This window comes from Chlamydotis macqueenii, chromosome 17 (genome assembly GCF_036417535.1).
Source record: "Chlamydotis macqueenii isolate bChlMac1 chromosome 17, bChlMac1.mat, whole genome shotgun sequence".
Classification (NCBI taxonomy): domain Eukaryota; kingdom Metazoa; phylum Chordata; class Aves; order Otidiformes; family Otididae; genus Chlamydotis; species Chlamydotis macqueenii.
In genome coordinates, this window is record NC_141572.1 from 3,796,823 (window position 1) to 3,824,402 (window position 27,580).

Sequence of the window (27,580 nt, forward strand, 5' to 3'; positions counted from 1 at the left end):
GCGGCCCGCCGCTAACTTCCTTCCCCGGGGAAGGGGAGGCCGGGCCGGGCCGAGCGGTGCGGCCCGCGGGCGGAGCGACCCTTCCCGCCCCCGGCCGTTTCCATGGAGGAGGCCGCGGCCCGCCGGCGCTTCCCGCCCTGCCCCTTCCCCTAAGGAGACACCACCCACCCGCTGCCGGTAAGGGGACCGCGGGGAACGGCCGGGGGTAGGGGGGTAAACGCTGGGCTGCGGCACCGGCGCCGACCCGGGCCGGGCGGGAGGTGAAGGCGTCGGCCGTTCCTCAGCGCCATGTTCGCTACGCGCCGTGGCGGGGCGGCTCCTCGGAGCGGGGCCCGCGGCGTGGCGGGGGGGAGAGGGGTTAAAACGAACAGGGCGGGACCCGGCTCCCCCCACCGCGGCCTGGCGAATCGGCCTGTGCCGGCGGGAACAGCCGCCCGCCCGCCGCGCCGCAGCGGGCCAGGGGAGGCGAGGGGAGCGGCGGCGGGGCGGCCGCGGGGCCCCTCGGGCGGGGGGGGGGGACACGGGATGGGCCCACGGGGGAAGGACGGGGCCGCGGGGCCCCTCGGCGGGGGCGGATCCAGGCTCCCCGGCCCGGCTTTGCCCCGGGAAGTGAACTCACACAGCAGCGACGTTGCCGGTCTGTTTAAGTTTGGCACGCTTTGGGCGATTTGGGGGTGAAAAATACTGAACAGCAGGCCTGAAAGTGCTTCTTGCCCTGCCTGCTCATCATCCTAGGATGCCTGTGAGCCTGTTCAGTGCGTGGTTTTTTCCCACTAGACAATGAATGACTGGGCCCCCATAGCGAAGGAGTATGACCCCCTGAAAGCCGGGAGCATTGATGGCACCGATGAAGAGCCGCACGACCGTGCCATATGGAGGGCTATGCTGGCACGCTACGTACCCAACAAGGGAGTTACAGGAGACCCTCACCTCACCCTGTTCGTGGCAAGGCTCAACCTTCAGACAACAGAAGAGAAGTTAAAGGAGGTCTTTTCCCGGTACGGAGACATCAGAAAGATCCGTCTGGTTCGAGACCTCGTGACAGGATTTTCCAAGGGTTACGCATTTATTGAGTACAAAGAGGAGCGTGCTCTCTTGAAAGCCCACAGAGATGCCAACAGGCTGGTCATTGATCAACATGAGATCTTTGTAGACTTTGAACTGGAAAGGACTCTCAAAGGATGGATTCCTCGGAGGCTTGGAGGTGGTTTTGGAGGCAAAAAAGAATCCGGCCAGCTACGGTTTGGAGGACGGGACAGACCTTTCCGAAAGCCCATCAATTTACCAAACATGAAAAATGATTTCTATGGAGAAGGATCGGCAGAGAAAAGAAACTGGTCTCGTGAAGGAACACGGGACTGGAGGACAAGGGACCGAGACCATGAAAGGAACAGAGACAAGCGATGGCCAGAAAGGGAGCGGTCATGGGCTTCGGGTGAAAGTGAGAGAGAGAGGGACTCCAAAGAGGAGAGGAGCAGAGGGAGGGAGAGGAAGGACAGAGACAGGAAGGACCGGGATAGGGACCGGAGCAGGGAAAGAGATACCAAGAAACAAAGAGACGACGATAAGCATCGATAGGTGACTGTCTTGTCGTTGGGGATGGCGTCTGCTCTTACACCCGCATTTCAGTTGCAGATGTTGCCTTCAGCGTGGGGCTGTGAGCGGCATTCCCGGAACACGGAGCCGTGCTGTTACCGTCTTGTGCCTGTGACTGTCGCCTGTTAATCACTCTCTGCAGTTCAGTTGCTAATGCAGCTAAGATACGTGTTGAATTGTTGTTCAGAGAAAATAAACTTTTTAATTAATGTTTGTGAGCAGGTGAATGCTGTAAGAAATGCACCACGTGGACGGGCATCATCCCACCGAGTGCCCACCTCGTCTGATACCCGTCTGGCTGCCTGGATCAGGGTTCATGGGAGCGCTCCGCTCTTCATTATTTACATGCCAGATGTCCACGCTCATTTCGTGAGACAGATGCCCTTTATGAAACAGTCACTTCTTGAAGAAGTAGTAATAAAATAGCAAGAAACTAAGCTTCTGAAAAATGTGGCCCAAACCAGAAGCCAATGGGAAGTGACTTTATTTTATCGATGACGCTGGGACAGGTGAGATCTTTAGTAATGCTGTGTCCTTACCTTGTTCTGTGAGGTGGGAGAGAAGCATATAATAATAAATCTCTTTTTTTTACGTCATGGGAGGATGTCATGCCCTTTTGTCTGAGGAATGTGCACTACAGAGCAGTGAGCAGGTCAGGAAATGCCTCATGTTCCTGATAATCCATGGACAGTCCCTGAAGGGCAGCGTCATGGATAAACGTGGTTGCAGCTGCACCCTCTCTGTCCTTTCCCCCTCTCTGCAAGTGAAGTCCTGCCGGCACAGGGTTTAAATCTTGTTCTGGAGACTGGGCGTGCTGCTCACTGTAGCTGAACTGGGAAAACAGGGGAAAGCAGCTCCTTTGTCAGAGCCAGGACGCGCACACAGACACGCACCTTCCGTTGAGGAGCTTCTAGCGCTTTGTAGAAAAGGCTCTGTCGTGTTCTTTGTCATCACAGCCAATTCCTAAATATTTGCTAATGTATTTTGAATGTTGGGGTTTTTTATCACAGCCTTTGAATGGCCCTGTCCTAAATCTTGCCCAGTTTGAGGTTTTATTTCCATGAAGAGTTGTTAGAGCCTTTTTCAGGGGAAAGCAGGCAGACCCAAGAAAAGATGGTATTAACTTTCCACAAAAAAAAAGGACACAAGTCTCACAGAAATACTTGTTTTTCAGAAATATTTATTAAACTGTTAAAATTATTTACTGCCCAACCAGGAAAAAAAAAAACAACAAAAACCAACAAACAACCCAGAAAAACTTCAGTGATCCTGCACTTTGCAGACAGGATTGTTACGCCCCTTACCTGACAACATCCTGGCCCCTTCTCTAAAAGCAGATTTGACTTCAATATTGAGAAACAATACATGACAGATCTTAAAATCTTTACGTACTCTTCCCTACACCCCATCCTTTCCCATGGCACTTGGAGTGTATAAACTCAGCATTCCTAGCACGAGAATGAGGAGCGGAGTGGTTAACGCTAGCAGGTCAGGAGTAACTAATTAGATTTCTGTGGTAATGGGCTACAGAGATGAGTGGGGGAAGGTTGCACTGCTTAGCGCCGTTGTTGGGACTGGCTGCAGATTTGAGCGACAACGGTGCCCCGGGCTGTGGCGCAGGGGACGAGCTTTGCATGCACCAGGCCGGGAGATTTCCTTTGTCATACACCAGCTTAGGTGCCGGGGAAAAACCGTTCAGTCTGTGTCTTTCTATTATCCCAGCTCACTGCTCTCAGCTGATTTCAAACGTGATGTGCTTATTCAGGCCGCGCATCCGCTGCATTCTTGCGTTGTTTCTGATCACTGCATCTCTTCTGAATGTGCCAACGACTGTAAAGTATGCCAGGGAGAGACTCCACAGGCATCACTCCCAAATTCCTCTAACTGCCTGATATAACTGTAGTGTGGTGGGTTTTTTTTTTCTAACATGGAAGTGAAATTGAGATCTTAGCAACTTAAGTATCATTAAATTAAGACACTCCCCTCCACTTAAGATTTGCTTTTCACACAAGGGGGAACTGCTGCTGTTTTATGGATACAGCTTTCTGTAAGCATAAAACTCAAAATCTGTTACCAAAACGTAACGAGGCGAAAGCGTATCTGCCCAATACTGACATCGGATGCTACCGTCACTATTTCAAATGCAGATGTCTTTCACGTAAGGCCACATTTCCTCCCTGCCCCGAACTGCAGTGACACCAGGGAGGCACAGTAAACGCTCTCTGCCTAGAGCACGCGGAAGGTCCGCGTTCAGAAGGTGGCACAGTTACAGTCAGGAGCAGAGCAGCATCCAGCCCATCATTGCACGTGGTTTCCTGGCAGTTTCACTACAGACGGGCTAAGAACATTAAGGAAATAGAGTCTTGGATCACCCCGCATTAAAAGCAACTGGCCTGCACTAAACCCTCTGCTGATGCTCATCTGGGAGTCCTTCGAGACTCCCTCCTGCATTCAGTACCTGGAGTAGCTGAAGCTTTACTCCAGCCTGAGTGTTGTTTCCGTTCTCAGTGCCACTCCTGAGAAGAGGCTCCTTACAGAGCAGACGTAGTTGCTGGGGGTAGGGTGCCAACAGCAGCTCATAGATCCTGCACAGTGCAGAATTTGCCTACAGCCTTGTCGTAACCAGATTCTCCTCATGAGCCGCATGGTGCTCCAGCGCGGACTCTCCTCACGTACAGCCAAGGTCACAGCAAGGCCTCAGCACCTCCCTCGCAAGGAGCAGCAGACGCGCTCGCCCTCTCGCGCCTGGGTTGGTGCCCTGGTGGAGTGTGTGGTGCAGAGGCAGGGTGTGCGCGGACACCGGACTGCACGCAAACGCTGCATGGGGCTTTAGTGTCGTGGTTTTTCTAAGTACAGCCTCAGTCAGACCCAAGGGTCTCACAAGCTCAATTGCAAAGCAGGTCTAAGTCCCACCTCCCGGCAGCTGAGCTGGGCTGGGCTTTGCTGGCAAGTCAAGCCTCTGCAACTGCAGGCTCCCCAAACGCGGACCAACACCAGTGGAGCAGCCTGCGCATATAGAATTCATCCGCTCCGCCCAAGTAGTGTTTAGACTAGTCAGAGAAAACGCCATCTCTAAGTCAGTTAAAACAGTTTATGTCAGCTAGTTGAGGATGTCTTTCACTCTGAAGTTAGGTAGTTTTATCTAGACAGAAAAGTGGAGTGTGACTTATTTCAAAATAAGTGGGAAAGAGACCTAATTCCTTTGCAGCAGCTGCCTGCTGCTCTAGGGGGAAGTCCCTGGTAAGAAGGAAAAAAAAAATCAAGTGTTAGAATTCCTCCCTTTCCGTTAATACTGCAGAACTCATGGCAAAATGCAAGGCACGCTCACCTCATACATCGGTTTCTTCACGCTTTAGGCACTATAAGCAGCAAGGGAAATGTACACTCGCTATCCCTCTCAAGGCTACTCCAGTTATCAGTTTGTATCAGGTGGATTTCCAAGCGGTTACTCTGCAAAATGCAGATGCCAGCTGAATTCGACAGGACACAGTGGTGCTAAGACCTGCCGTGGAGAGCGGCCAGCTGTCGTATCCCTCTTGAAAAAATTCTTAGAGAAATAAAAAGCAGACAACCGATAGTGTTAACAAACAGGGTAAAAGAGTCTTTGTCACTAGATATTGTACACTGCAAACAAACTCCTAATAATGGCACAAGTTCTTTTTTGGTTTAAAGAGCTGTGTTACTGTAGTTAATGCATGAACAAGACCGTAGACTTGTTATTCAGCACAAAACAAGTCATCTAGAAGCTTCGATGTCCCAGGGTATCGGTGACTGTTACTACAAAGCTTGGATTCTGTTTTCCACAAACAGCCACCGAGTAAACAGTGAGGGATCCCTTTTGAAGAGTCCGTCTGAAACACAACCACGGAGGTGTGCGAGGCAAATAAAAGTGATGAGCTGCCGGATTTGTTTACAGAAGCTTCTTGTTACTAGACTGTCGAGATCTACTGCGGTAAACTGAACACCTCGAGGTTTTAGTCACAGGTGCTGCAGGGCTTCTTGTCCTTGTTCGGTGTACGAGTCATCTTTATTTGAATTTGACCATTCTCCAAAAGTGTCCTGGAAGTGGACATTTTTCTGTGATGCCTGCATACGTTTCTTATCACGAGAGAAGAAACTAAACCTGCCAGGATTAAGGGAGGGGAGGGAAAAGAAAGGAGACCGTTTAGCATCTTGAAAGCACTTCAAACACCCGACGCGATACACAGCACAACAAAACACAGAGCAAAAAAATCCGTTTGCATCTGCAAAAATCAAGGCAGTGAAGCCTGATGGGACTGCATGTCAAAATGCTATTAGAGATGAAGTCATTGCAATCTCAAGCGGTTTGGCTATGGAAGCATCAGATAAGCTCTAAATGCTGCTGACTCTACAAGATGCAGGTATCGTTTTAGATGTCTACTCCCCTTCCCCAGCCCTGAGATAAAGAAGCGACACAACAGAGGTTAGTTTCTTGGCATAAGTAAAGTGGTATCTTTGGCATTAAATCTGTATAATTTACCATCAAGCAGAAACAGAGAATGTTTTTAAGGGTGTCAGCAGGGAAATTAATAAGATAAGAAAATAAGCCTCCACATTTTTTTCCAAGTGTATAGATTTTGATATATAGACTTGATTCCTGCAAAAATAGATGAATAAATGCACGTACATGTGCAAGGGTTTGCAGGATGAAGGCTCTAAACAATGCACACCAGCGTGCACGTCATTTCCTGTCCCCCGGCTTGGGTGCTCTAAGATAATGACGTACGTGAACCAACAGCCATTTAATACAACAACAGATTGCCTGCTGACAACAGAGCTAAAAAACATACAGTTGGAAAAATCCTTGGTATCACTTTATTTGTACGGGATGAAGTTACTTGATTAGGCAAATTCCATGTTTGCCATGAGTTCAGTACCAGAGGCGTTAGTGCAGTGTTTAGGTCTGCTGAGAAATGCAAAAGTTGTGGGTCCAGCTACCCAAGGTTTGAGTTGGCCGCGTACCCGTTTGGTTTTAACGGTGCACTTGAGGAGGTAAATATTGTGTTGCTTGCGCAAAGTACCAAGCACAAGGCAGTTCTGGGCCAGGACAAGACTCGCTAAGTGCTTCTACAGTAAGAGACTATGCAGATAGAAACTCAGCTTTCACAGGTGAGGGAATATTTGTCAGGGCATAAACCTGGCTCTAAGTCCACGCCCCAGCGTCCTTAGCGTTCTTCCTCCGCCCACGGTCCCTTACATCTCCCCCCAGTACCATGATCCCAACTGGGCAAGCCGCCTTGTGCGGGGCGGGGAGTTCTGCCTTCGATGTCTCCACTCACACAGGAGGCTGTATTTGAGCGTCAGAGGAGGTGTAAGGCAGCTTTCCTGAAAAAATATCCTATTGTATGTGCAGGTAGGCATGATGATAATTATTAAGAATATCAAGAATATTACAAATAATTATTTCTTGACTAGAAAGTGATAAAAAAAAGCTACACAGGTGCAATACCAGATAACTAATATTGCTAGCAGGATGTGAACTTTTGCATTTCCTGGCTTCAAATGTGCAGTCTTAGTGAAATAAGTCTTCTGTGCTTAATTAGCCTCATACTTTTCTACCGCCTTTCTCACAGGAGCTCAAAAATTCACACACATATGCTATGTCTTTTCAGGGCCAGATCCAATTCCAGCTGACCAAAGCAGTGTCCAGCCACTGAGGCTTTCTGCTGAGCATGTTTGGTCCTGCACGGTCGGGCTTAGAATCTTGAACTCCACACAAAGGACTGCTGATTTATGCAGTTAAGTTTCAAATGTCTGAGTTCAGTAATTTTTTACTTTATCATGAAATTAAGAAAGAAAAATACGTTCATAAAATCTCTACACGAAACAGAAGGGTTAGGCTTTTAAAATTCCTTCTGAAACAATGAAAATTGTTATTATGCCTAGAAAACTCTCAGGGAGGATGTTTGGAAAAAAGCACATCTGTGTGGAGAGGAAGGGCATTTAAATACTGTGTGGCTGCTGTAAATATAAAGATCCCTAAAGCAGCAGTTCTGATGCAAGGAGAGTTTGCATTAGCAGCTCTCAGTACAACTTCCAGGGAGAGCCAAGAATAGGATGAAAGAATTAATTATTGAGAGTGTATACTCTACTCCAAAATACATAATTAGAGACAAAATACAGAGTGCATAGATAGAAAGACAGGGAAGCAACAGCCTATAATTAACACTGGAAATTAATGTAGAAATCAGCCATTACATTCTGTAAATCTAACTGATTTGTAACAAGTCATTAGAATGACGTGGGTTTTTTAAAAAGCATTGGTGTGAATTGTGAATAGGCATGCTTAGTTAGCAAAATTAACAGGTGCTGGTTAAAATTGCATATTGCAACAGTTTTCTAAGGAGTAATGACTGGTTTGGCATGGTAACATTAAGGCAAAAGGTGCTAAAATGTCAATACTGGAGGATGAGCATGGAGGAGTACGATGAGTTGGGTACTGACTGGTCATTCTGATTGGCACTTTGTTCTTCTGTGATCCCACAGGCAGCCCATGAGAATGCAACCAGCAGTGCATGTTAACACAGGGTCATGCAAAAGGAAACCACGGTACAAAACATTAAAAAAAAAAAAAATTTCCTACAAGGGACACAAGTCTTCTTATTGGCTGCAATGTGGGATCGTCTGGAATCAATCCAGCTGCTACCATGGGCATTATGGCTGTAAAGATCCTGGTCAGGAAAGTACAGACACAGAAGAGGTAAGACTGGAGCAAGGGAAAGAAAAAGCATTCCATTAAAAAGAAAAGAGGCAAACATGATACACGGGGTTACTTTAATTACCACACAGGACATGTTACAGGGAGAGGTGGATCTGCATCACCCAAGACAGCTCTCCTCAGTGAGAAACTCTTATTTAGAAAAAGCATCATTGAACCAGTTTAAATTGCTTTAGAATTTCTAAAAGATACCACTTTTCTGTTGTGAGGCAGCCTGCAATCTGGGTTGGATCTCATCAGGGTATTACCACCTCTAGCAATGCAGAGCGGAGTGCACGTTTTTCTTCCCAAGAGACAAACAGGCACACACGTAATGAAATGAAGGATGAAGGTGTATGTTAAGAAATACAGAGGACTCTGCTGTGACTACTGGATATTTGCATGGAAAACAGGGTTAGACAGGACCAGCATCACAGTTAAAGATTTTACAAATGTTACAGTTGATAGTTTCCAGTTAAAAACCAGTATTGCAGGTGAAACCTTGACATAACCTCCTAGGCAAGCTACTTGGTTAAAGGGCCCATGTATCTGTTCCGAAAGAACCTGCATCGCTTCACATGCAGAAAGATGCCAACTGCAGGCAGCTAAATACTTATTTGAAATCTTGCAACTACTCTAGCAGAAACACTTTCTAGCTGGCTGGCAACAAGGCTGTTTCTTTCTAAGAGAACAGCACTTTCACTGCGCGTTACAGAATTCATGCAACTTAGGCTGAGAGAGCACGCTGGCTACGCGCTCTGTGCCCGGCCAGCCCCACGCAAACCTGCCAACACACCTTCGTCCATACCTGGAACACCCTCTGTTTTTCTAAGGATTCTCCTCAGAGGTTCTCCCTTGTGCCAAATATTTTTTTGAACTGTGGACTAATGTCAATTAAAGATTAAAGTTGAAATCATGAGAGACATTTCACTTGTGACCAAATGCAGCTCTTCCCAACACAGTCACTCTAACTGCTATTCTTAGATTAAAAATTAAAACAAACAAGCAAACATTGTTGTATCATTAGCAGTAGCTAGGACTTCTATTTTTATGCATTGTGGCACGGTCTGTGAGCTGCAGCAATGAGACAGACACATCAGCTTTTGTAGACTGCAAGAAAGGAAGAAAACTTATGGCTGTTTCAGGCATTACATCAGTGACAAACAAGCACGTATCCTTAAAGAGGAAACAAAAGGGCGTTTTCTGCTCAAAACAGAGGGAGCATTTTTAATCCTTGTACTTTTCCTCCTCAGTAAAGCCTCCTGGTTACATTATTTCATCATGTGATGTGGTGGAGACAAATGCAGAAATCAATCAGTCTGAGATCAGAACTCAGTCAGAGTTTGCCCCAAATGCGCAAGCCCTGGGAGTGAGAAAGTGTTGATTTCTGTAACTTCTCTTTTCCTTTCTTTATGGGGATGCAGCACAGAATGACCAGAGCACACCTTAGATGGCACAGGCTACACATACACTTCTCATTCCCTGTGCCTGCTCAAGGGAAAAGGGGCTCGTGACACAGGCAAGCGTAAAACTTCTCGAGAGGATAGCAACAGCGTCTCCTATTTTTGTACTTCAGCTTTTTGTTTAAATCAGGAGGAAAAGTCTGAAACGGAGGGAAAAGCAACCCTACTTTCATTGATGAAAGCACCCTGCATGCAGGTATCAGCATTACAAGTTTTCCTCACGTCGTTACGTACGGAGAGTTTGTGTGCCAGTGTGGTGCCCAGGCAGCCACATAGCGAGGTGCTGACAGCACCCTGCCCCGGAGAGGGAGCGGGAGCTCTGGAGGCAGCCTGCAGCGGGCAGGGACGGCAGGTGGGGCGGAGGGGTGTTGTAACAGGGCAGAACAGATGCTACACTTGGGTGGTTTTTTTCTTCCCCCCAGCAGTGAAATTTCCTGGCTTTTTAAAGCCCATCTGCAAGTACAGCATTGACAACACACACAGAGAGGAGGGGGGGAAGAAAATAAACCCACACTAGACAAATTCCATCCAGACAGGGTGCAAGAATAAAACAAACCTGAGAACTATTCCTGTCCTTCAGGTTGCTTAAGTGGATGGTTTTATCTCCCCTTATTTAATGTGATGGCTAAATGAAGAGAGAGCAGAAGGAAACCTGGGGACAGAGCATGACAGCTAAAGAAAGTAATTTTGTCTTAACAGCAGGTTCAGTACGTGCTTCCACTGTCTGGCAGAAGAGGACTCTTGCCTTTTCTGAAAGGGGCCAAACCAAAATCATTTTATGTTTTATTGTGTGTGGTTTTAGTTATGTGAATTTAACACAAAATCCGAGAAACAAGTTTAGACAGATGTTTGAAAATGTGCACGCATCGAATGGTCTAATGCTTAACGAGTTTTCACTAATAAACTCACTGAGAGGAAGAAAGCATTGAGATAACTGGTTGGAAACATTGATGTGCCTCCTGCCATGGCCCTCTGCGTTGCTTATGCATGTATGCAGACGGCAGAGGCAAAGCTAATACCTCCTTAGCGAGCGCTCGGGCTTACAACGGCTATTTACATCTTTGCGCTGCCTTTGCTTCATAAATCAAGCATGGAAACTGCGATCGACACAAAATGCGTAAGCTGAAACCAGCCATCCCCCACAATGAGATTTAAGAACTACTAAAATAAATTTAAAAGAAAAGAGAAGCTTTACAGTGGAGATCTAGTGAGGCTAAGTATTATTATCATCATCACAGCTGCAGAATGAAAACTTAAGTCCAAACTCAAAGTATATTTTCTAGTCATGTGAGAGGAAGGGTTCTCTCAGCAAACAAAGCAGCACAGACAGAAGCTGGGGTCTACTGAAAATAATCAGAAGTGCCCTCCTGACTTCATGGTGTTTTGGATCAGTCCAGATCTTCCCATGGAACTTACTCTCACGGGGCTGCTGCTGTTATTATACAAGGACTGAAGGTTATGGACATGGGGACAGAATGGAAGAGCTTTTTATGTGGAAACAAATAACTGTTCCAAAATCAAGTTATTCCGTTCAAAAGTTAAGCTTGCAGTGCCACAAAAATCCAAAGACTTGCTATAAGGTTACAGGACTTAATTTGGAATAAATAAACGTACAAGGAGGGAGTTTCAAAGACAAACGAATTGGCTAACACTGTGATTTTATAATTGAAACACTAGTAAATGACCTCCTCTCACAGAAAGCTTAGGTTTCAGACAGCAACATCAAATAATTCACCTGAAGAAGGTGGTGTTCTTGACAGCCAAGAAAGCTAGCGTCCTCTCCAGCAGCAAATTTGTTCAGCTAACAAAAGGGTTTTGTGCTGTACACACAGTGCAAGTCAGGCTCTGAAGGCTTAGGTCAACAGGGAAACGGACACAGCCGGGTCACAGGGAAACCCTGCTCTGCATGCCCAGCTGCTCCAGGCCTGCAGCTCCTTTCACCTGTGACCAATACTCTTTACATGTCCTGGGGGCGCGACCTGGGGGCCATTGATTTCTGACACCCCCCACCTTAGGATCTGTGTGTTAAGGAACTGGGGCTTACACAGGCACAGGAACATTGTTCCTACAATCCTTGAGCACTGAGATCCGGCACTGACTTCAGTTTGGGCGCACAGGACCGGCTGAGCGGTGCTCTGGATAAGGCCACAATCAGTAGCCCCTCCCTTTGGAGTGTGACTATGTGGCCCAGACAAGAAAACTCTCTAGGAAGATCAAGTGTCTGTGTTTAGGAGCTCACCAGCTCATACTGGCTATAATAAAACATTGCAACACACGCTCTTCTGGTTAGCCTGGATACTGTACTGCGCAAGGAAATGTTACACCTGAGGCGGGCTCCTCGCTGGCCCAGACTGGCCCAAAACCACAAGCACATGTTAGACTCCCTACTGCTGTCTGCGTGTAGGGAGCAAAAGGTACCCCAGGAAATGGTTGTCCAGGCTGAAAGCTGTCCCAGATCTAGGCAAAAGTTTTGGCCAAAGCCAACTGCTGTTTCATGATACCTGTCAAGTGTGCCTTCAATCTCTCTCCCATATACATCAGGGTTGTGGTTATCTTAATTTTTAAATTCTTTAAAATTATCCTACCCATAAGAAGCATGTAGTATTTGCAGACTATATCCAGTATCCTTAGAAAATACGCTACTTACAGTCGTTTGATTCCAGATTCAGGCTGAGTTGAGGATTTTGACTGAATTATGGGTATAGGTTGAGGGGTTCTAGTTTCTTCTTCCATTTCATCACTTGAAAGAAAGAAAGGATAATTAATGTTCTTCTCCCAAGCCATGGAAGCACTTCAAGTTCTAAAATTCAGTTTGAGGTAGGACTGTTGATGAAGAAATGCAAAAAGATTTGTTCCAAGCTCATTGAAATCAATGGGAGATTTTTCTATCAACCAAGAAACAGCACCTAGAACTGGGTCTCCTTTCAATATTTTCTTCCTATTGTGACAAGGAGAAGAGAAAGGCATTGAATAAAAGTTCTAGAATTTTCATTTTAGTCCCACTCATCCCCATTTTTGAAGTTCACAAGTATTAAATGTTTGTAATCTTTCTAAGATTCAGTGGGAACCTGGGAGTTAAGGAAGGACATAGTTTTTCCCAGTTTTGAGGAACCAGATTCAAACTACAGCCATATGCTTGCAATCTCTACTTTAAGCCTTTGCAAAAATATAAGCTTGTTGGACACTATTTAAGAGCACATTTATTGTTTCCAGACCTGCCCTATGGCTCCTCTGTGTATAGCATGGCACGGGAGAGGAGATCTAACCTACCTTTTGTAATATAAAAGCTCCTCTTGAAGTAAAAATACTTTAGATTTCAATTCATTCCTCTCATGAAGGACATCCCGGAGCTCCTGCAAGGTGAATCTTGGACGATTCGGATCTTTTAAGTCCATTGCCATTTTTTCCGACTCTGAGAGGCAGTCGTCATTGTTTGGTTCTGCCTGGGAAGTGAAATGCGGGCTTTAAATTCACCGTGCGAGTGCATGTCTGAGGAGTTTGAAGTAGTTATCAGTCTAGTTCCCAACCTCTTCCTTTCAGCACTATTAAATCCTCTTTTAAGAGAAACAGCAATTTTAAGGTGAAAAAAAAAAAAGTAGAAGGAATTTGTTTTTCATGTTAAAGACTGTCAGTGAGAACAGCTCAGTGATCTGATCACTTTGCTCTTTCCTATGCACGCGTTGACTGATGACACACACAGGAGCGGTGGGACCGCGGCAGGGTCCAGCCTGAGCCACCTGACAGGTGTAAGGTTTTTTGTGGAGAAATTTCTGTGGAATGCAGACTGCCGGAAAGTGCACTGAAAATGCGTAGTCCGATTTTTGATAAACAAATCAGTTTAAGGAATTCATACATTGGACAAATGGGGTAAATCAAACATCAGCCTTTTATATAAACACTGAACACATAGCAAAGATCTTGACAGTTCCTTCCAGCTCCTCCCACAAAGAGATGTAAACATATCAAGTGGAGATTTGAGTTTATATCCCCTTAATGCTTTCATTAAAAAAGCAGATTTGGTGTTAGCACCAGGATCTAGCTACAGAGTGGAAGAAAACTGGAGACGAATGCTAGATGAGGAGTTATACATGCGTACCCTTGTCTCTTCTTTTCCTCTGAGAAGAGTTCACTGGAAGCTTCGAGAAACTTTATCTCCCACTCCCCAGTGGCTCCCAACAAGCCAGAATTTGCACTCTAGGCACAGAGTGCCTAGATTGGATTGGTTGGATTCCTAGGCCTGTGGGGCCACTTCCTGCCACCCAGGTAGACTCCAGAACTTGCACAGAACTATTTGGCCCTAACGACTTGTGAAAACGTGGTCTGTATAAACACAGCACACAGACCATCGTTCAGGTCCTCTGCCGTTGTTCCACTCAGTGGCTGCACAGAGCTGAGGACCGGTTGATGAGAAACCACAAGCTGCTGAGAGGGGTACTCAGAATCAAGATGCTGAAAAGCAGCTACAATCCTACAAGTCTACAGGATTTCTAACAATACAAATAAACGCAGGACATCCTGTTCCAGCAAAGTACATTTGAAATGTAGCAAGGTGCACTTGAAATGTGATGCTTTTTGCGAGGACTGACTAGAAGCCAGCACATGAAATCAGAGATGCCAGCAGCCAGGTCAGCCATCCATCCTCCTCGCAGGATACAGAGATCAGAGTCCAGAGCTCCTGTGTTGCAGTGACGCCTCGCTGGGATACAAGCTGGAAATTTGAGGAGCTAAATACCAAAATTCTTAATGACAGTCCATTTTTTCTAAGTTGGATTCTACCCTCTTTTGAGCTCATGTGTCTGGGAAACAGTTTTGCTCTCTATTGATACATGATTTCAGGTTAAACTTGGCTGGGCTAAGGCTGGTGCACTATCAATTTCTACAGCAGGGACTGCAGGCCTTGTCCTGCAAAGACAAAGCAGCAGAGCAGTGCTCACTTCTCCATTTGTTTGATTCACTCCATTCATCCAAACGCATTTCTTTACACAGAAATTTTTACAATAAAAATCGATGCAATGTAACAAGAGGTTCAAAGGAAATTACCCAAACACTTTTCTTCACCCCTCTAGATTAGGGTCTGAGCTGATGCCTCTTCTTTTGGTGGTATAATTGCCCCACATCTTTGCCCACATAAGCTATTTTTGCTAGGCTTTGCTCAAATCAGCAAAGACTGAGCAGTCTATAGCTGTTACAAAGGTACTTGACAGAAGCCAACAAGCAATGTCCATTCCAGAGCACGCAGCTATTCTAGCTTTCTGCTTGCTACTGCAATTCCTGCCTGACCATCATCCTGGCAGAGAGACCGAGGAACGGCTCTAATTAGAAGAGGCGCCATTGCCATGGAACTGAGGAGTCAGAGAGAGGTAAAGAATGCATCCTTTCTCTCCAGAGACTGAAGACACTTTCACTCCTGCTGGCTCCCGGCCTAGGCTCCACGGCCCCATTTACAAAGCCGGGTGTCCTGGCTGAATTAACGGCAATGAAATCATCCTTTTAATTATTAATACAGTGCTTGCCCAATTCAGCAGTGACATGTTAGCACAACAGCGGCTCTCACGTTCCTGGGGGGACCAGGGAACCCCATCAGCCTTTGCCTCTGCTTCTTGATGTATATTCCTGCCTGCTCCAACTGAATTGGATGTTTCACACTCTGCTGCAGTCTATTTGCAGTGCCGCTTGGTACCGGAGCTCTTACCAGCGCATCCAGCCAAAGAGATCTGTACGACAGTGCTCCTTGAAGTTCTTTCATATCACGATACCCCTCATTCTATTTTGTACTCTTCTAAGAGCAGCAGAAGAGCTGCTAAGAGCTTCTTTTTTGAAGCAATGATTTGTTCTGATATCTGGCGAATTCTGCAGCCTAGCGCACGACCCAAAGGTTACGCTTCCTAGCACATGTGATGTAGCCAAGTCTAAGGGGAGAGCTGTTCTCTGCTGCAGACATCCCTCTGCTAACCTGTGCTGCTACCCTGCCTTTGTGTGAGGGGTTCCTCGCTTTAGGAAGGAGGGGGCTGTTCCACTGGGCCATCATCCACCCTAACGGGGCCTTTCCTGGCGCAGTGCAAGGAGCGATGTTCCTCTCTGCGTGCCACACCCAAACACAAGACGCAGTGCTTGAGTCCCACCACCGCCTCTGATGTGTACCAATGACATTTATCAAAAGAAGAGGTACTTGGTATGAAGTCCAAAGCTTTTTAAAAGGCTGTTTAAAAAGTGATTTGAAGTGCTTCTTACCTTTACTTCCTCCCCATTTTGGCTGTCCTCACCCTGCAGTTTTTCTCTCAGTTTCCCCAGCTCTGCTCGCAGGTTGCCCATCTCCTGCTCCTTGGTTTGCAGATATGCTTCTAACTCCACCTTCTGCTCGATCAGCGCCTTCCCCTGAGCCTCAACCACGGTGATCCGGTGCCGCAGGTCATGGTTAATTTTCATTAACCTGTTCTGTTGCTGCTGAAGCTGCAAAACATTGATGCAATAGCTCAGCATCCATTCAGCCGTCAGCCATGATGGCTAAGTCCCGAACATTATGTTAAAGAAAAAGTAGTGGGTTCCTGTTGAACTGAATCTGGGAAATTCTCCCCCCTCCTCCTCGCCCCCAGATCATTTTTTTTTTTTAAATCTAATTATCTACTACAGTCGCAGTCACCAAAATTTAATTGGTTTCTACAGTAAAGAGGCATTTTTCCCCTAGCACAGGGAATTCTCCAGCTAAAAGCAAATCCATCACTTCTTATATTGTTTCAAAGAAGCAAAGTTCAAGGATAGGGTGGATTATGGGGTTCCAAATCAAATCTTAACCCAGAGCAGGAGAAAGACAAGACACAGCAATCCTCTAGAATTCAATTTATATTACAGGTACCTTGCTTTGAGCTCTTAGGCTCTCTCATAAGGCAGGATGTGACCTGCTGGGCATTGTGTGGACGGCATGGATTTGAAAGGCCACAGCACCTGCCAGAGCTCGTGGGTAGCAGAGATCATCTAGGTCTGGCCCTCACTAGCACTCGAAAAGTCCCATGGCCTAAGGAGATGAGGCAGCGTGAGGGTGGGAAGCAAAATATGGGTAAGGAGGTCATTCCTCCTGACACAGAAAGAACCAAGACATCACGTGATTCCCCAAGTCACAATGGAGTCTGTGACTCATTTAAGATCAAACCGGATCTCTTGTGCTGTGGTCCCCAGGGCCACCCATCCTCTTTTCATTGCTGGGAAAAGTGAGTGACCTGGGCTGGGCTCAGGCCCCTTCCTCCTACCCCCTCGCAAAGAGGTAAACCACATCGCATTGCTGGTGTGCGAGTGCGTGTCTGGAGTCCCTGCTGCCCAACTCCGCAGAGTGTTTATATAAAATATACAGCATATATAATATACACAGCATATATAAAACATACAGCAGCCTGCTCACCTACAGCAGGGATCTCTGGGTGGGGGGAGGCATGGGGGTGCTGAGGAAGCTTGCACTGCCAAAGCAGAGAGAGATTCAAGAAGCCAGAGAAAATTACCTGTCCTGTTCCTGTGAAAGGGGATGGGTATCAAGTCTTTAAGGAGACAAACCAAACAACCCGTTGTGTTACACTGGTTTCCAGTCACGTTCCAAGTGTGCCTGGTCCTTCTGAACCCAGCAGAGGGTATGCGTCTGCACTGAAGACTGCCTAATCATTTTGGACACTCCAGCCTGATCATCTGGCATTGCTTACAAATTTTAGATTAATGTAAAACTTGAAAGCAGGCTATGGAACTATGCGTGAGAAAGATGAGAAATAGGAAGACTAAGAGCCACTTACAGCCTCTACATCCTCATTTTTAAGTCCAAGTTCCCGGTCCTTTGCTCTGATTTCATCCCTCTGTTTATCTACCACTTCCTTCAGCTTCTTCATGACTTGCCGCTCTCTCTCTGACATTCCTGGTTAAAAAAAGAACACAGAAAAACTAAGGACAATCAGGAGCTGCTGAGACTGAGAACAATAACAGTGAGAAATATTTAGGTAAAGACTCTGGAAGCTGCCTGCTGGTAGAATTACCGAGAAGCTGTTGGAAGATGCTTTGAAGGTTACTTCAAGGGTAACAGGGAACACAGACAACACAATCCAGGGACTACTACTGTCTTGTTTTATGACCTTTGGTAAAGTACTCTGTTACTTGCGTCCTCAGCTTCCTCCATTTATGAACTGTGAATGGTGACAATCACTCATCCCTCTGGGGTGGCTGGAAAGCCACTTCCTTTTTAATATATTACAGCAGTTATAGAATCATAGAATAATTTGAGTTGGAAGGGACCTTTAAAAGTCATCCAGTCCAATCCCCCTGCAAGGAGTAGGAACATCTTCAACCAGAGCAGGTTGCTCAGAGCCCCGTTCCCACCCACACATCAGAAATACGCTGCATGCACATCAAATGTATCCAACCAGTCAAGTCTCTGCTTTCTAATGTGAGCGGAGACTTTCTGGTTACGTTCTTCCCTCATCAGAAAAATCCAAAGTTGCTCCCCATAAGAGAATGTAGGCCGGATGCCTTTAGGAACTCCAGCTTACAGATCACCTACAGTTTGAACTGATGGATAAAACAGTAGAGCAAGACAAACCTGAGAGAGAGAGAGGGAAAGGGAGCGACTCTTTGGTGGATGTGCACTGTTGCAGCAACTGTGGGTTCCCACGCAGGTGTAAAAAGCATACTACTGCAAACAGAGGGAATAGCAGCTCCGATCCCTCATTGCTAAAGGACCGGAGTTATGGTACGGCAGAGAACAGGTAACCGCTCTGCTGGGAAAAGGACTGGCGATCATGGCTGGCTGAGATTTGGTTCAGAGGATGTGTTCCTGTCAAACCCCAGAAAACAGCTGAGAGTGACGTGGTGTTCACATTCTAGTACTACATTCTCGTCTCTCTTAATTCTGTGGTAAGTCTGTCTGCTCTGTTTCTGGACTCTGGTCCCTGTCATCCCTCTGCCCTGGGTTCTAGTTCTTTGCAGGACAATGTTAATTCTTCACTGTGAGAACAGCTCATACTCACCAGGGCAGACAAGCAGACAGCGACACACACAGCTACCTACTCTTCTGAAAAATGCACACTCTCCTATCACCACGCAGGTCCGATACACTACCGTATCCACAAACCTCAGTACAGGTTCCGGGAATCCACCCTCTGCAGCCAGTCTCAGGGCCGGGGCCTAAAACATCAGCTGTATTTAACAACAAAAAAAAATCCAAACCTTTGCCTTGAAGTACAGAGGGACTGCAGTGAAACTTTAGACTGGTGGTTTCACCGCAGTAGGAGCTAGGAATAGTGAGTGGAGCTATAGCCATTAGTACTTGTGAGATGCTTTGAGATCTCTAAATAGCAGGTGCTATTTAAAGAATAAAGTACCATTTCAGTGCTGACTGCTTCTCCTCCCACTGTGCTCATTTTTCTCCCTAACATTTGGTGAACGAATAGATTTCTATTGTGTGCACAGATCACTACATTATCATTTTTATTTCAAGAGAAGGGGAAAGGAAAGGTGGGAAGTGTTTGTGAAACAGTCACAGCTTCCATTTCCTCAGGCCCTAGGGAAGAGGAGAGGGAAATCACTAAGTGCCTTAAATGTAAAGTAATTATCTCTAAATGATTCAAACTCAAAGAACTGCAAGATCTTAAATGGCACACCCAGCTGGCCTGTGAGCAGCTTCCTGTGGATTGCTGTGATCATAGCATTGTTCAAGCAAGAGAAAGGAAAGCAGCTGGGAAAAAAAAAAAAAAAAAAAAAGGAAATAAATGGAAAAAAAACAAACCAAACCATCCTTTCTGTTTAGGGACCTGTTTACTGTTGTGTTTATACAACATCTATCACAACAAGCTACAGTGCCAGTCAGCCCTGTGGCACTAAACCACCACCTTAAAACTGAGAAGTTTGCCTCCACTTTTGAAAAGGAACTGCAGGTTCCTCAGCAGCCTAGCACAAGAGGTTCACGCAAGTGTTGACGTCCTGCTGCTTGCCTGTATTACCACAGCCAGTCTGAGACGGCAGCTCCTCTCACTGCGGCGAAACAGCAGCCTGCTTGTCCTGTTTGACACACGTTGGGTCAAGTTTGCTTGTGGCATTTTAACAGGATATTCTAATCAGTCAGCACCATCAAGCAGTGCTCACTTTGAGCTTGGGGAGGAGTAGCATTAATGGATGTTGCAGACTCATCTTTAACCCCTCCTGCGTATTTTGTATTCTGCCACATGTCCTTTTCCATGAACCCTGCTCTGCTCAGACTCTCAGCAGATGCCCTCTGTGCAGAATACTCCTGTTCAGACAGGATTGCATTTGCCTCTCTCATAAACACTTTCGTTATGCCAAAGTGAGGCCCTGTGAACTCTGATGTGACTATTAATTGGCAAGGATTGAATCTCAAAGTCTTGCACACCCCAAATCACTGGCCTCTGTTGCCTGTGCTAAAAATAACTCCTTTAACTGTCTGGTAAGCAGCAAGCTGTTAATCCCAGGGGCTAGCCGCTAAGGGGAGACATGATCACAATCCTAAATTGTGCTGAGATGTGAAGAGTGGAGTCTGGTCAAAGCTAGTCCAGCTAACAGTATTTAGCTGGAAAACCTGCCTCTGTAGACTCTATATGTGTCAGATCAAATGATGGAGACTCAAAAAAGCAGCATGACTGCTTTTTGACACTATCCAAACAAGTAATCTGGGACAAATCTATCCCTGTTCATTAAGGACAAAATTTCCTAAAAGGAAAAAACAGTTGGGCTTGATATGAAAGGTCCCAATAATAAGACGTGGTTGCTATAAATTAATGTGATTTGACTTAAAGTGATTATTTTGGCTGAAGAATATCAGTGATGTCAGAATCTGATCTCTGGAATGGGTTTATGGCTTTTGTTTGTGTTATTATACTTGGATAGACACAGTAAAAATAACATGAAAAGCATGCCTGGCATTTGCTTGGCTAGCTGAATGTGAAGAGTATGGCTATATTTAAATAGCACAGGAGCTACAGAGAGCTAGATACCCACTGGAAGAGGAAAAAAAAAAAAAAAAAACGGAAAGAAGAGAAAGCAAAGGGGAAGTTGGTTCTTTAAAACAAGATGTCATAGTCTTCATGGTCCATGACTCATCACTGCCATTCTGAAATTTTGCATGGAGTTTGTAAGGCTGATGTTGAGCGGCTACTTTGCCATTAATTGACTCCTAAATCGAAAGCATTGCATTTGTTTTCAGATTGGCCAGTGACTTTGCATGCCACACACGTGATATCAGTCTTTTGAGGGAGCCATGACTTTACTGGTAACCAGAACCTACTGTGAAAGTGAAGCAGTGGACCTGCAGAGTCCTGTCCATGTACAAATAGTTCAGAAAGCCACCCACTTCCAGACTGACTCACCATCACAGGCAGGTTCTGCTGCTGGAGTGACGCTGTTGCCACTCTCAGCTGTCAGCCCCATTGCTCAGTTCAAGGCTGCCTCATCCCAGAGCTGCACAGTCATTTCTTTTCAACTCCTCAGCTTAAACCCCAGCAGAGTATCAAGAAATGGACTCGGTAGCCAGCAGTCTTAAATGATGTGCAGCAACTGTGGAGCAAACAGACATCTGTTCATCTGCCCCTGCTCTTGGGAAAGAGCTGTTTGCTGAGCTGCGGAGGGAGCTGAGGATGGCAATTGTTTCAGTTCCTGCAGTGAAATCTACCTGTACTTACAGCTTGAAATCTTATGTCTTGAACTTCATTCTGCCTTAAGAAAAAAGTTGCCCACAAAATGGTTGTTTCAGCTCTTTAGGATTCACCTACTCCCTGGATTATAAATCTCTTCACTTATTCTAAACTGGCTCTAAGTCCCAAACAGGGACTTCTCAAGATGGAATCCTAAAGGCGGGTAAAAGAAGTAAAATCAATCTCTCCTGTTCTAGGAGACTATCACAATACTCTCCTAGAATATCGCCATATGGTGGACTAATACGATTCAGACAGAGAAATCTTGATTTGCTGCTTTACAGTTATCCTGACTACATGAAGAGTTGCACTTATTTTTGTGGGTAATGGTGTGAAATAAACATTGTTGAACAGATTATTCTGTTTCTATTACAAAACATAAGTAGGACTTTAGAATTTTTTTTGCAAGATGCAAGCTAAAAAATAAAAGAGTGATACACCAAAAAAATAGGAAGCTAGACTTTACTTTCAGAGAGATGCTTCTCAGCCAAACAAAAGGCTGCTCAGGCTTTTCTTTTCCTTCTACTCCCACCTCTTATCATGTCTTCAGTATCACTGCATATTCAGAGATTTTCTAGTCAGGTGAAAAAAACAAAACAAAACAACCAAACCCCAGACTGCATTAATCTACAGGAAAAAAAAGCCAGAATATCCAATCAAAGTATTTTGATAAAGTATTGCTTTTTATAACAAAAGCAAGTACTCAATTTGAAGTATCAAACTTGCCTTCATGCTTCTGAAATTCCTCTTCTGTGAAATTAATGTCTTTGTGAGACAAGTTTGTCATCAGTTGTTTATTCTCCTCCTGCAGCTGTGCAATTTGGGTAAGAAGGTCCTGTGCTTCCCCTCGCCAGACATCCTCCACCAGTTCTAATTCCTAAAGGGTAGACCGGGACAACACATTTATTTTTAAACATGTTAAGAATCTTTGACTGGACTATGTACAGATCAAACCAGTAACAATCCCACTATGATTCTTATAGAAAACAATTAAATTAGACTACTTTGAATTTCTTAGAAGATATCTACTTTTCTAATGCCAGCATCAAGAAACCAACTACCAAAGTCTCCTTTTGCTACACACTGAGTGTAAATACATGAGGAGACAATTCCCAATCCAAACATTTTTGGCATGCAGGTTACCCAAAGGATGGCTCTTTATGCCCCATTTTGCAGTCAGTACCAGATTAAGGGGACTGCTGTGTTAGACAAGATAACCAAACATGAGCAACAATTACGTCCTGCATCCCAGGAAGCAGCCACAAAGGCTGGTATAAACGCCCCAGAAAGATCACACAGCGTGGGCCAGGGCAGTCAGTGTTAGGGATGCTCATTTTGAAAGACTAGCATCTCTAGTCTAAATGTGTTATGAAACACAAGCGTAAAATAACGAGTGCAATGATACAGAGCAGCAAACCCAGAGCTCCTAGTCCGCATGGTAAACACAAGCCAAAACTGTGCTGCTTCTTATGTAAATTGTTCTATATGGAATGTCTTGAGTGGCATCTGTGTTCGCAGCAGTGAGACCAGTCAAAACAACTCCCATTTGTCAGGACTCTGTGTGTCAAGAGCAGCTGTCACCAATCCCCGTAAAGGTCAAATTAGGACAAAAAGTATAAAGTCCTGAAGGAAAAAACAGTTGTATTTAGAGCTTTACTTGTTCCAAAAGCCTTTGCCATAAGTACTATTTCTGCAGTGGGGAGCATTCTCTGCTCCATTTTCATGTGTGTGCTTCAAACAAAAAAAAGCTGCACGCAAATCACTGGAGCCAGGCTGAGTCACTTGCTGGCTTTTACATTCATCCAGCATGCCCCTTTCCTACCTAACAACAAAACACATTCAGACAACAACCCTGCCAAGCACAGCTCTAGGCTAAAATAAGCTCTGCTGAGAGATTAAAGGATACCTTTCTGCTCTGAATATATGCTCTGATAATGGGAAATCATGTTCCGATTGACGGTCAGGTCCAAATGCCATTTTATTCCAGCATTTAGTACTGCATCGCTGTCATTTTATAACACTTGCTACAGTTTTGCCCAAGATACTATACGACAAATAGATTATAAGTAACATATAGGTGCCGTAGGCTGTGCAGATTTAATTATTAAGAAGTAAAGAAAATTTTATGAATCACCTCTTATTTTATCTGAAACTCTTATCTTGAGAGAAAAGCAAATCTGTAACGAAACCCTATATTGCCAAATACCTAGACTATTTACAGTGATGCTGCATATTACAACTGTAGCTAAAATAACGCGCTGACCTAGTTTAGATAATAAAACTGCACATTCATCAGCTATAAGCATACTAATAAAACCAAAATAGAACAGACACACACACAAAAATCTGTCTAAACTTATATCATTTCTGTGTGGCTGCACTGTAAACACACAACTATACAGAGGTTTGCCTAGGCAAACTTTCTTATTTATTGCCACCGAAAAGCCCAATGAATTGGAGCAGAAATTAACTTCTGATCTCTCATTAGTAGAAGTATCAGACAGAGAAGGCAGATCTATGGGCCAGGAGGTGCCAGCCAGCTCAGGAAACCCCAGACAGTACTAAGCCAGGTTTATAGGCGAGTGCTAAAATCTCATAAACTGATGCTTGCCAAGGACCACTGGACTGGGTTTTGGAGGCTTTTGGGTCACAAATATTACTCAGTCTCTGGCTTTTTCTGTTTATCAGTACCTGTCCTGTGAAAGAGTCTTTAAACTCTCACACTGGAAGACAGATGGATGTGACACTACTGTTCTATAAGGACTTAGTGCACTGGAAATCCACTTGATTTAAAAAAAAAAAAAAAAGCATATGTATTTTATTTTCCTCTTTAAAATGTTTCCACCAAAGTTTCATCTGGATTGTCTGAACACGCTGTGAACCATTCTGTGACTATCAGAGAAGCTGGCAGAGTAGAGATGGTTAACTGGCAGGCGATCAGCTGACATCTGGCAAGCACAGTGTTATACAGCTGATGTCTTTAGGAAACTTTTTAACACACATATGAAGATCAGCTGTACTCAGAACACCAACTTGTACAATGATACTGGGTGTTGCTACCGGGCCCAGTTCAGTATCCACTTTACCACGCAGCATTTTGTAAATATCTGATATAAAGAATTACTGTTGACTGCAAATACAGTGGTGTCTGTGCAATCAATGGGGAGATGTGACTTATGGCAGCTTTGCCCAGAGGTGACATGCCCTCAAAAAACCTTCTGGCAGCCAGGGCTCAGGAAGAGCTTAATTCGATTCTAGCAGAGGGGACCACCCACTTGCCTCCAAGTTGGATCTGTCAGAAGGGCACAGGCACAGCTTTGGTACTTGTACTTTTGTTGATTTTCTAGATCAGTAGTCTTCATACTCCGGGGCTTTATACATTAAAGCTTTTCTAGCATCCTTTTCAGAGACGCTGTGCTAAGACTCCTTTTGCAAAATGTGGCAGGAATTATCCTGGATTTTTCATACACTAAGCAAAAGTCCCCTAGCTGACTCTTTTTAAAACATACAAAACTTGAATTTATTTAAATCCAAACCAACTCTTGAAGTTTGAGGTCTCTCTTACAGACATTCCCTGTTTCCTCTTCATTCTGAATCTGTGTGCGGAAGCAGGAACAGCATGAGGCGGCAGTTATGATTTAGCACAGTCACTTACTAAAAGAACCATGTCTTTAAATCAGTTATCCGGATGCTTTAAAGAGTAGATCTGCCACTTTCACTGCAGTAAGTGGAGCAGCTCATGCTGCCCTGCCACATGTGGGTAATAAGATATGGGAAATCATCTCCACCTTTGGTTTTCATGGAAGTGGGGTCAGGGAACACTATGACCACCCCAGACCAAGCCAAGGGACAACATCTTACCATAAGAAGATGGAGCAGGAATGCGGGAGAGGGCTCTTCTCTACTCTTCAGCTCTAACACTGCCCTGAAATTACCTGGTCCTCCATCTCTCTCCTATGACTTGCCTACCCAATAAGTCTGCCAGGAAGACTAGACTGCTAAATCATTCACAACTCTGGAGAGAAGAGTGTGTGATTGTCAGTGACCTTTCCTGGCCTAGCAGGAAGCAGCACTATCCTCTCCTCAGGAGAGGGAACGAAGCAGGAGTCCTAATGGGAGAGAAACAAGGGGAAGGAAATGCAGTGACTGAGGAAGGGGTGGAGAAAGGGAAGGAGGAAGGAAACTTCCAGGAGGGAAGAGAAAAAAAAAAAAAAACAAAACAACAAACACAACAACACATCCCAACCCTCAGCGACGCTGAGGCAGCATCCGTGCAGAGCCCGTGAGCCTGCCCCGCCCGCTCCCCGCCGGCCTCCCGGCCCGCACCCCAGCCTCCCTCTTTGTTTTCCCGGCGGCGGCGGGGCCGGGGCCCGGCTCTCCCCCGGGCCGGCTGCGGCAGGCGGGGGGCGAGGGGGGTGGGGGCAGCCCTGCCCCGCCGCGTCTCTCCCGCCCCGCACCTTCTGGTGTTTCCGCTCCTTCTCGATGCGGTCCATCCTCTCCAGGCGCAGGCGGTCGAGCTCCAGGCGCAGCTCCTCCATCTCGGGGTTGATGTGGTTGCGGCTGACCAGCACCTCCAGGATCTCCAGCACCCGCACCACCTTGGGCATCAGGCGGGCGATGGCCTCGCAGCCGTGCTGATCGATCACCCGCTCAAACTCCTGCCCCACGGCCGAAGCGATATCGTAGACGTCCATGACCGTCAGCTCCGCCGCGTTCTTCTCCAGGGCGGGCGGCGCCCCTCCGCCGCCGCCGTCCATGGCTCGCCCGGCCCCGCGGCGCCCTCATAGGCGGCGGCGGGCGCTCTCCTGGCGGGGCGCCCCCTCCGGTTGCCTCACAGCCGGGCAACTCCCGGGAACTCGGGCTGGCTCGGAGCGGCGGGAATAGAGGCGGGGGGGTGGGGGGGGCGGGTGTTTAAACTTGGCGTGAGGGGAGCGGCGGCGGGAGCGCGGGCGCGGCCTCCCCGCAGCCACCGCCGCCACCGGCCAATGGCAGGCGCCTGGGCGGGCCGGGCCGGGCCGGGCCGGGCCGGGCCGGGCCGGGCTGGGGGAGGCCCCGCGCATGCCCGCGGCCCGCGCCTCGCCGGTTCCCGCCGGGAGGAGCGGGGATGATGAGCCGCGCTGCTCTGCGGGCCTTTCCGTGGGCGCTGCTTGCGCCGAGCCGCTTCTGCAAGCGGGATCGCTCGCGGTGCCAACCTCTTCTGCCCGAGGCTTCGCCGTCCGCCTGTTTGAGGGGTGAGGAGTCGCACCCACGCGTGTTGAGGACTCGGGGTCCCGCGTGGACCACACTCAGCACCCGAAGCAGGGCGGCAGGGCCGTGTCACGATGCCCAGAAGCGAGCGCAGGGCCCACGTTCAACGCTGACCTGTGCGGTGGCGGGACAGAAGGGCGAAGGGTGGCCCCCCTGCTCCGGTAACGGATGGCCGCGGGCAGACGCAGAGTCGTTCTGCAGGACGGCATGGGTCTCGCGCGTCGGTAGGGTTTTTAGACCCTCACTCAGCAGGAGCGGAGCAAGAGAGTCTTTATGGCTGTACACACTCAGAGGTTTTATATACACACAAGTAGTTTGCTGGCACCGATCCCCTAACAGAGGAGTTTAAACCAAAACATATTTTTCTGGTTAAGTTTTTCAGTATTTTTGCCTTCAGGTGTGACTGCGCACTTTTAAATGTTCTTATCCTTGTGGTCTTTAGTAGGAGGTGCTCCAGATGAGTCTTTAGAGATTAATTAAATGTGCCCTGAAATAATTTTAGGTCCCAGTTCTGCCACATGCTCTATGCAGTGTAGGAATAATGCATTATATTTTGGACAAGGTGCTATGAATATCGCCAAACACTGGAACTGGTCAGAGGAAATAAAACTGGAGTTGCAAGAGCCAATCTTCGAATGACTGCTGCGCGCTGCGTGTCGTGAATACAGCGTTAATTCTCTATTTTTGGCAGATGCAAAACGCCAGTGAGGAATGGGAGGTATGAAGACGTGAAACGCAACACTGTGACAGACAAACTTTTTCGTGTGATACTGTCAGTATCTCATTCTGTCACAAGTTACAAAATTTCTGTCTTCTTCATGCGGTGCCAGGAAGCGCTCATCTTCAATGAGCTGGGCAGCCAGGAAGGTAACAGAAGGCTCTCC

General features: G+C 46.5%; 2 protein-coding genes across 4 annotated transcripts; one reads left to right on the forward strand and one right to left on the reverse strand.

The window, feature by feature from the left end:
• The first annotated feature begins 1 nt into the window (after position 1).
• Positions 2 to 2,192, forward strand: SNRNP35 (small nuclear ribonucleoprotein U11/U12 subunit 35). The gene is made up of 2 exons (XM_086761543.1): positions 2 to 177; positions 778 to 2,192. Exon 2 carries the CDS (start codon positions 781 to 783, stop codon positions 1,576 to 1,578), a length of 798 nt encoding a protein of 265 aa, XP_086617669.1. The 5' UTR covers positions 2 to 177; positions 778 to 780; the 3' UTR covers positions 1,579 to 2,192.
• Positions 2,193 to 2,756: 564 nt separating this feature from the next.
• RILPL1 (Rab interacting lysosomal protein like 1) lies at positions 2,757 to 26,397 on the reverse strand. 3 transcript variants are annotated; one of them, XM_086761539.1, is made up of 8 exons: positions 25,907 to 26,397; positions 22,176 to 22,326; positions 17,550 to 17,668; positions 16,009 to 16,227; positions 13,048 to 13,220; positions 12,425 to 12,517; positions 8,201 to 8,288; positions 5,579 to 5,719 (listed from the first exon to the last, which is right to left on the reverse strand). In XM_086761539.1, the coding sequence occupies exons 1-8, from the start codon at positions 26,204 to 26,206 to the stop codon at positions 5,714 to 5,716; spliced, it is 1,149 nt and encodes a 382-aa protein (XP_086617665.1). In that variant the 5' UTR covers positions 26,207 to 26,397; the 3' UTR covers positions 5,579 to 5,713. The 3 variants fall into 3 exon arrangements, with proteins under 3 accessions (XP_086617668.1, XP_086617665.1, XP_086617667.1); XM_086761541.1 differs by lacking the exon at positions 8,201 to 8,288 and adding an exon at positions 9,123 to 9,198 and having other exon boundaries at positions 5,581 to 5,719; XM_086761542.1 differs by lacking the exon at positions 8,201 to 8,288 and having other exon boundaries at positions 2,757 to 5,719; positions 25,907 to 26,396.
• Between the last annotated feature and the right edge of the window lie 1,183 nt (positions 26,398 to 27,580).

Bases quoted from the DNA above. Each gene is read 5' to 3' on its own strand.
- RILPL1 (XM_086761542.1), bottom strand. From the start codon at position 26,206: ATGGACGGCGGCGGCGGAGGGGCGCCGCCCGCCCTGGAGAAGAACGCG. The intron at 13,221-16,008 runs GTAAGAAGCACT...TTCACTTCCCAG, and splicing joins AAAATGGGGAGGAAGTAAAG to GCAGAACCAAACAATGACGA. The intron at 12,518-13,047 runs GTAGGTTAGATC...CTTTCTTTCAAG, and splicing joins GAGCTTTTATATTACAAAAG to TGATGAAATGGAAGAAGAAA.
- SNRNP35 (XM_086761543.1), top strand. From the start codon at position 781: ATGAATGACTGGGCCCCCATAGCGAAGGAGTATGACCCCCTGAAAGCC.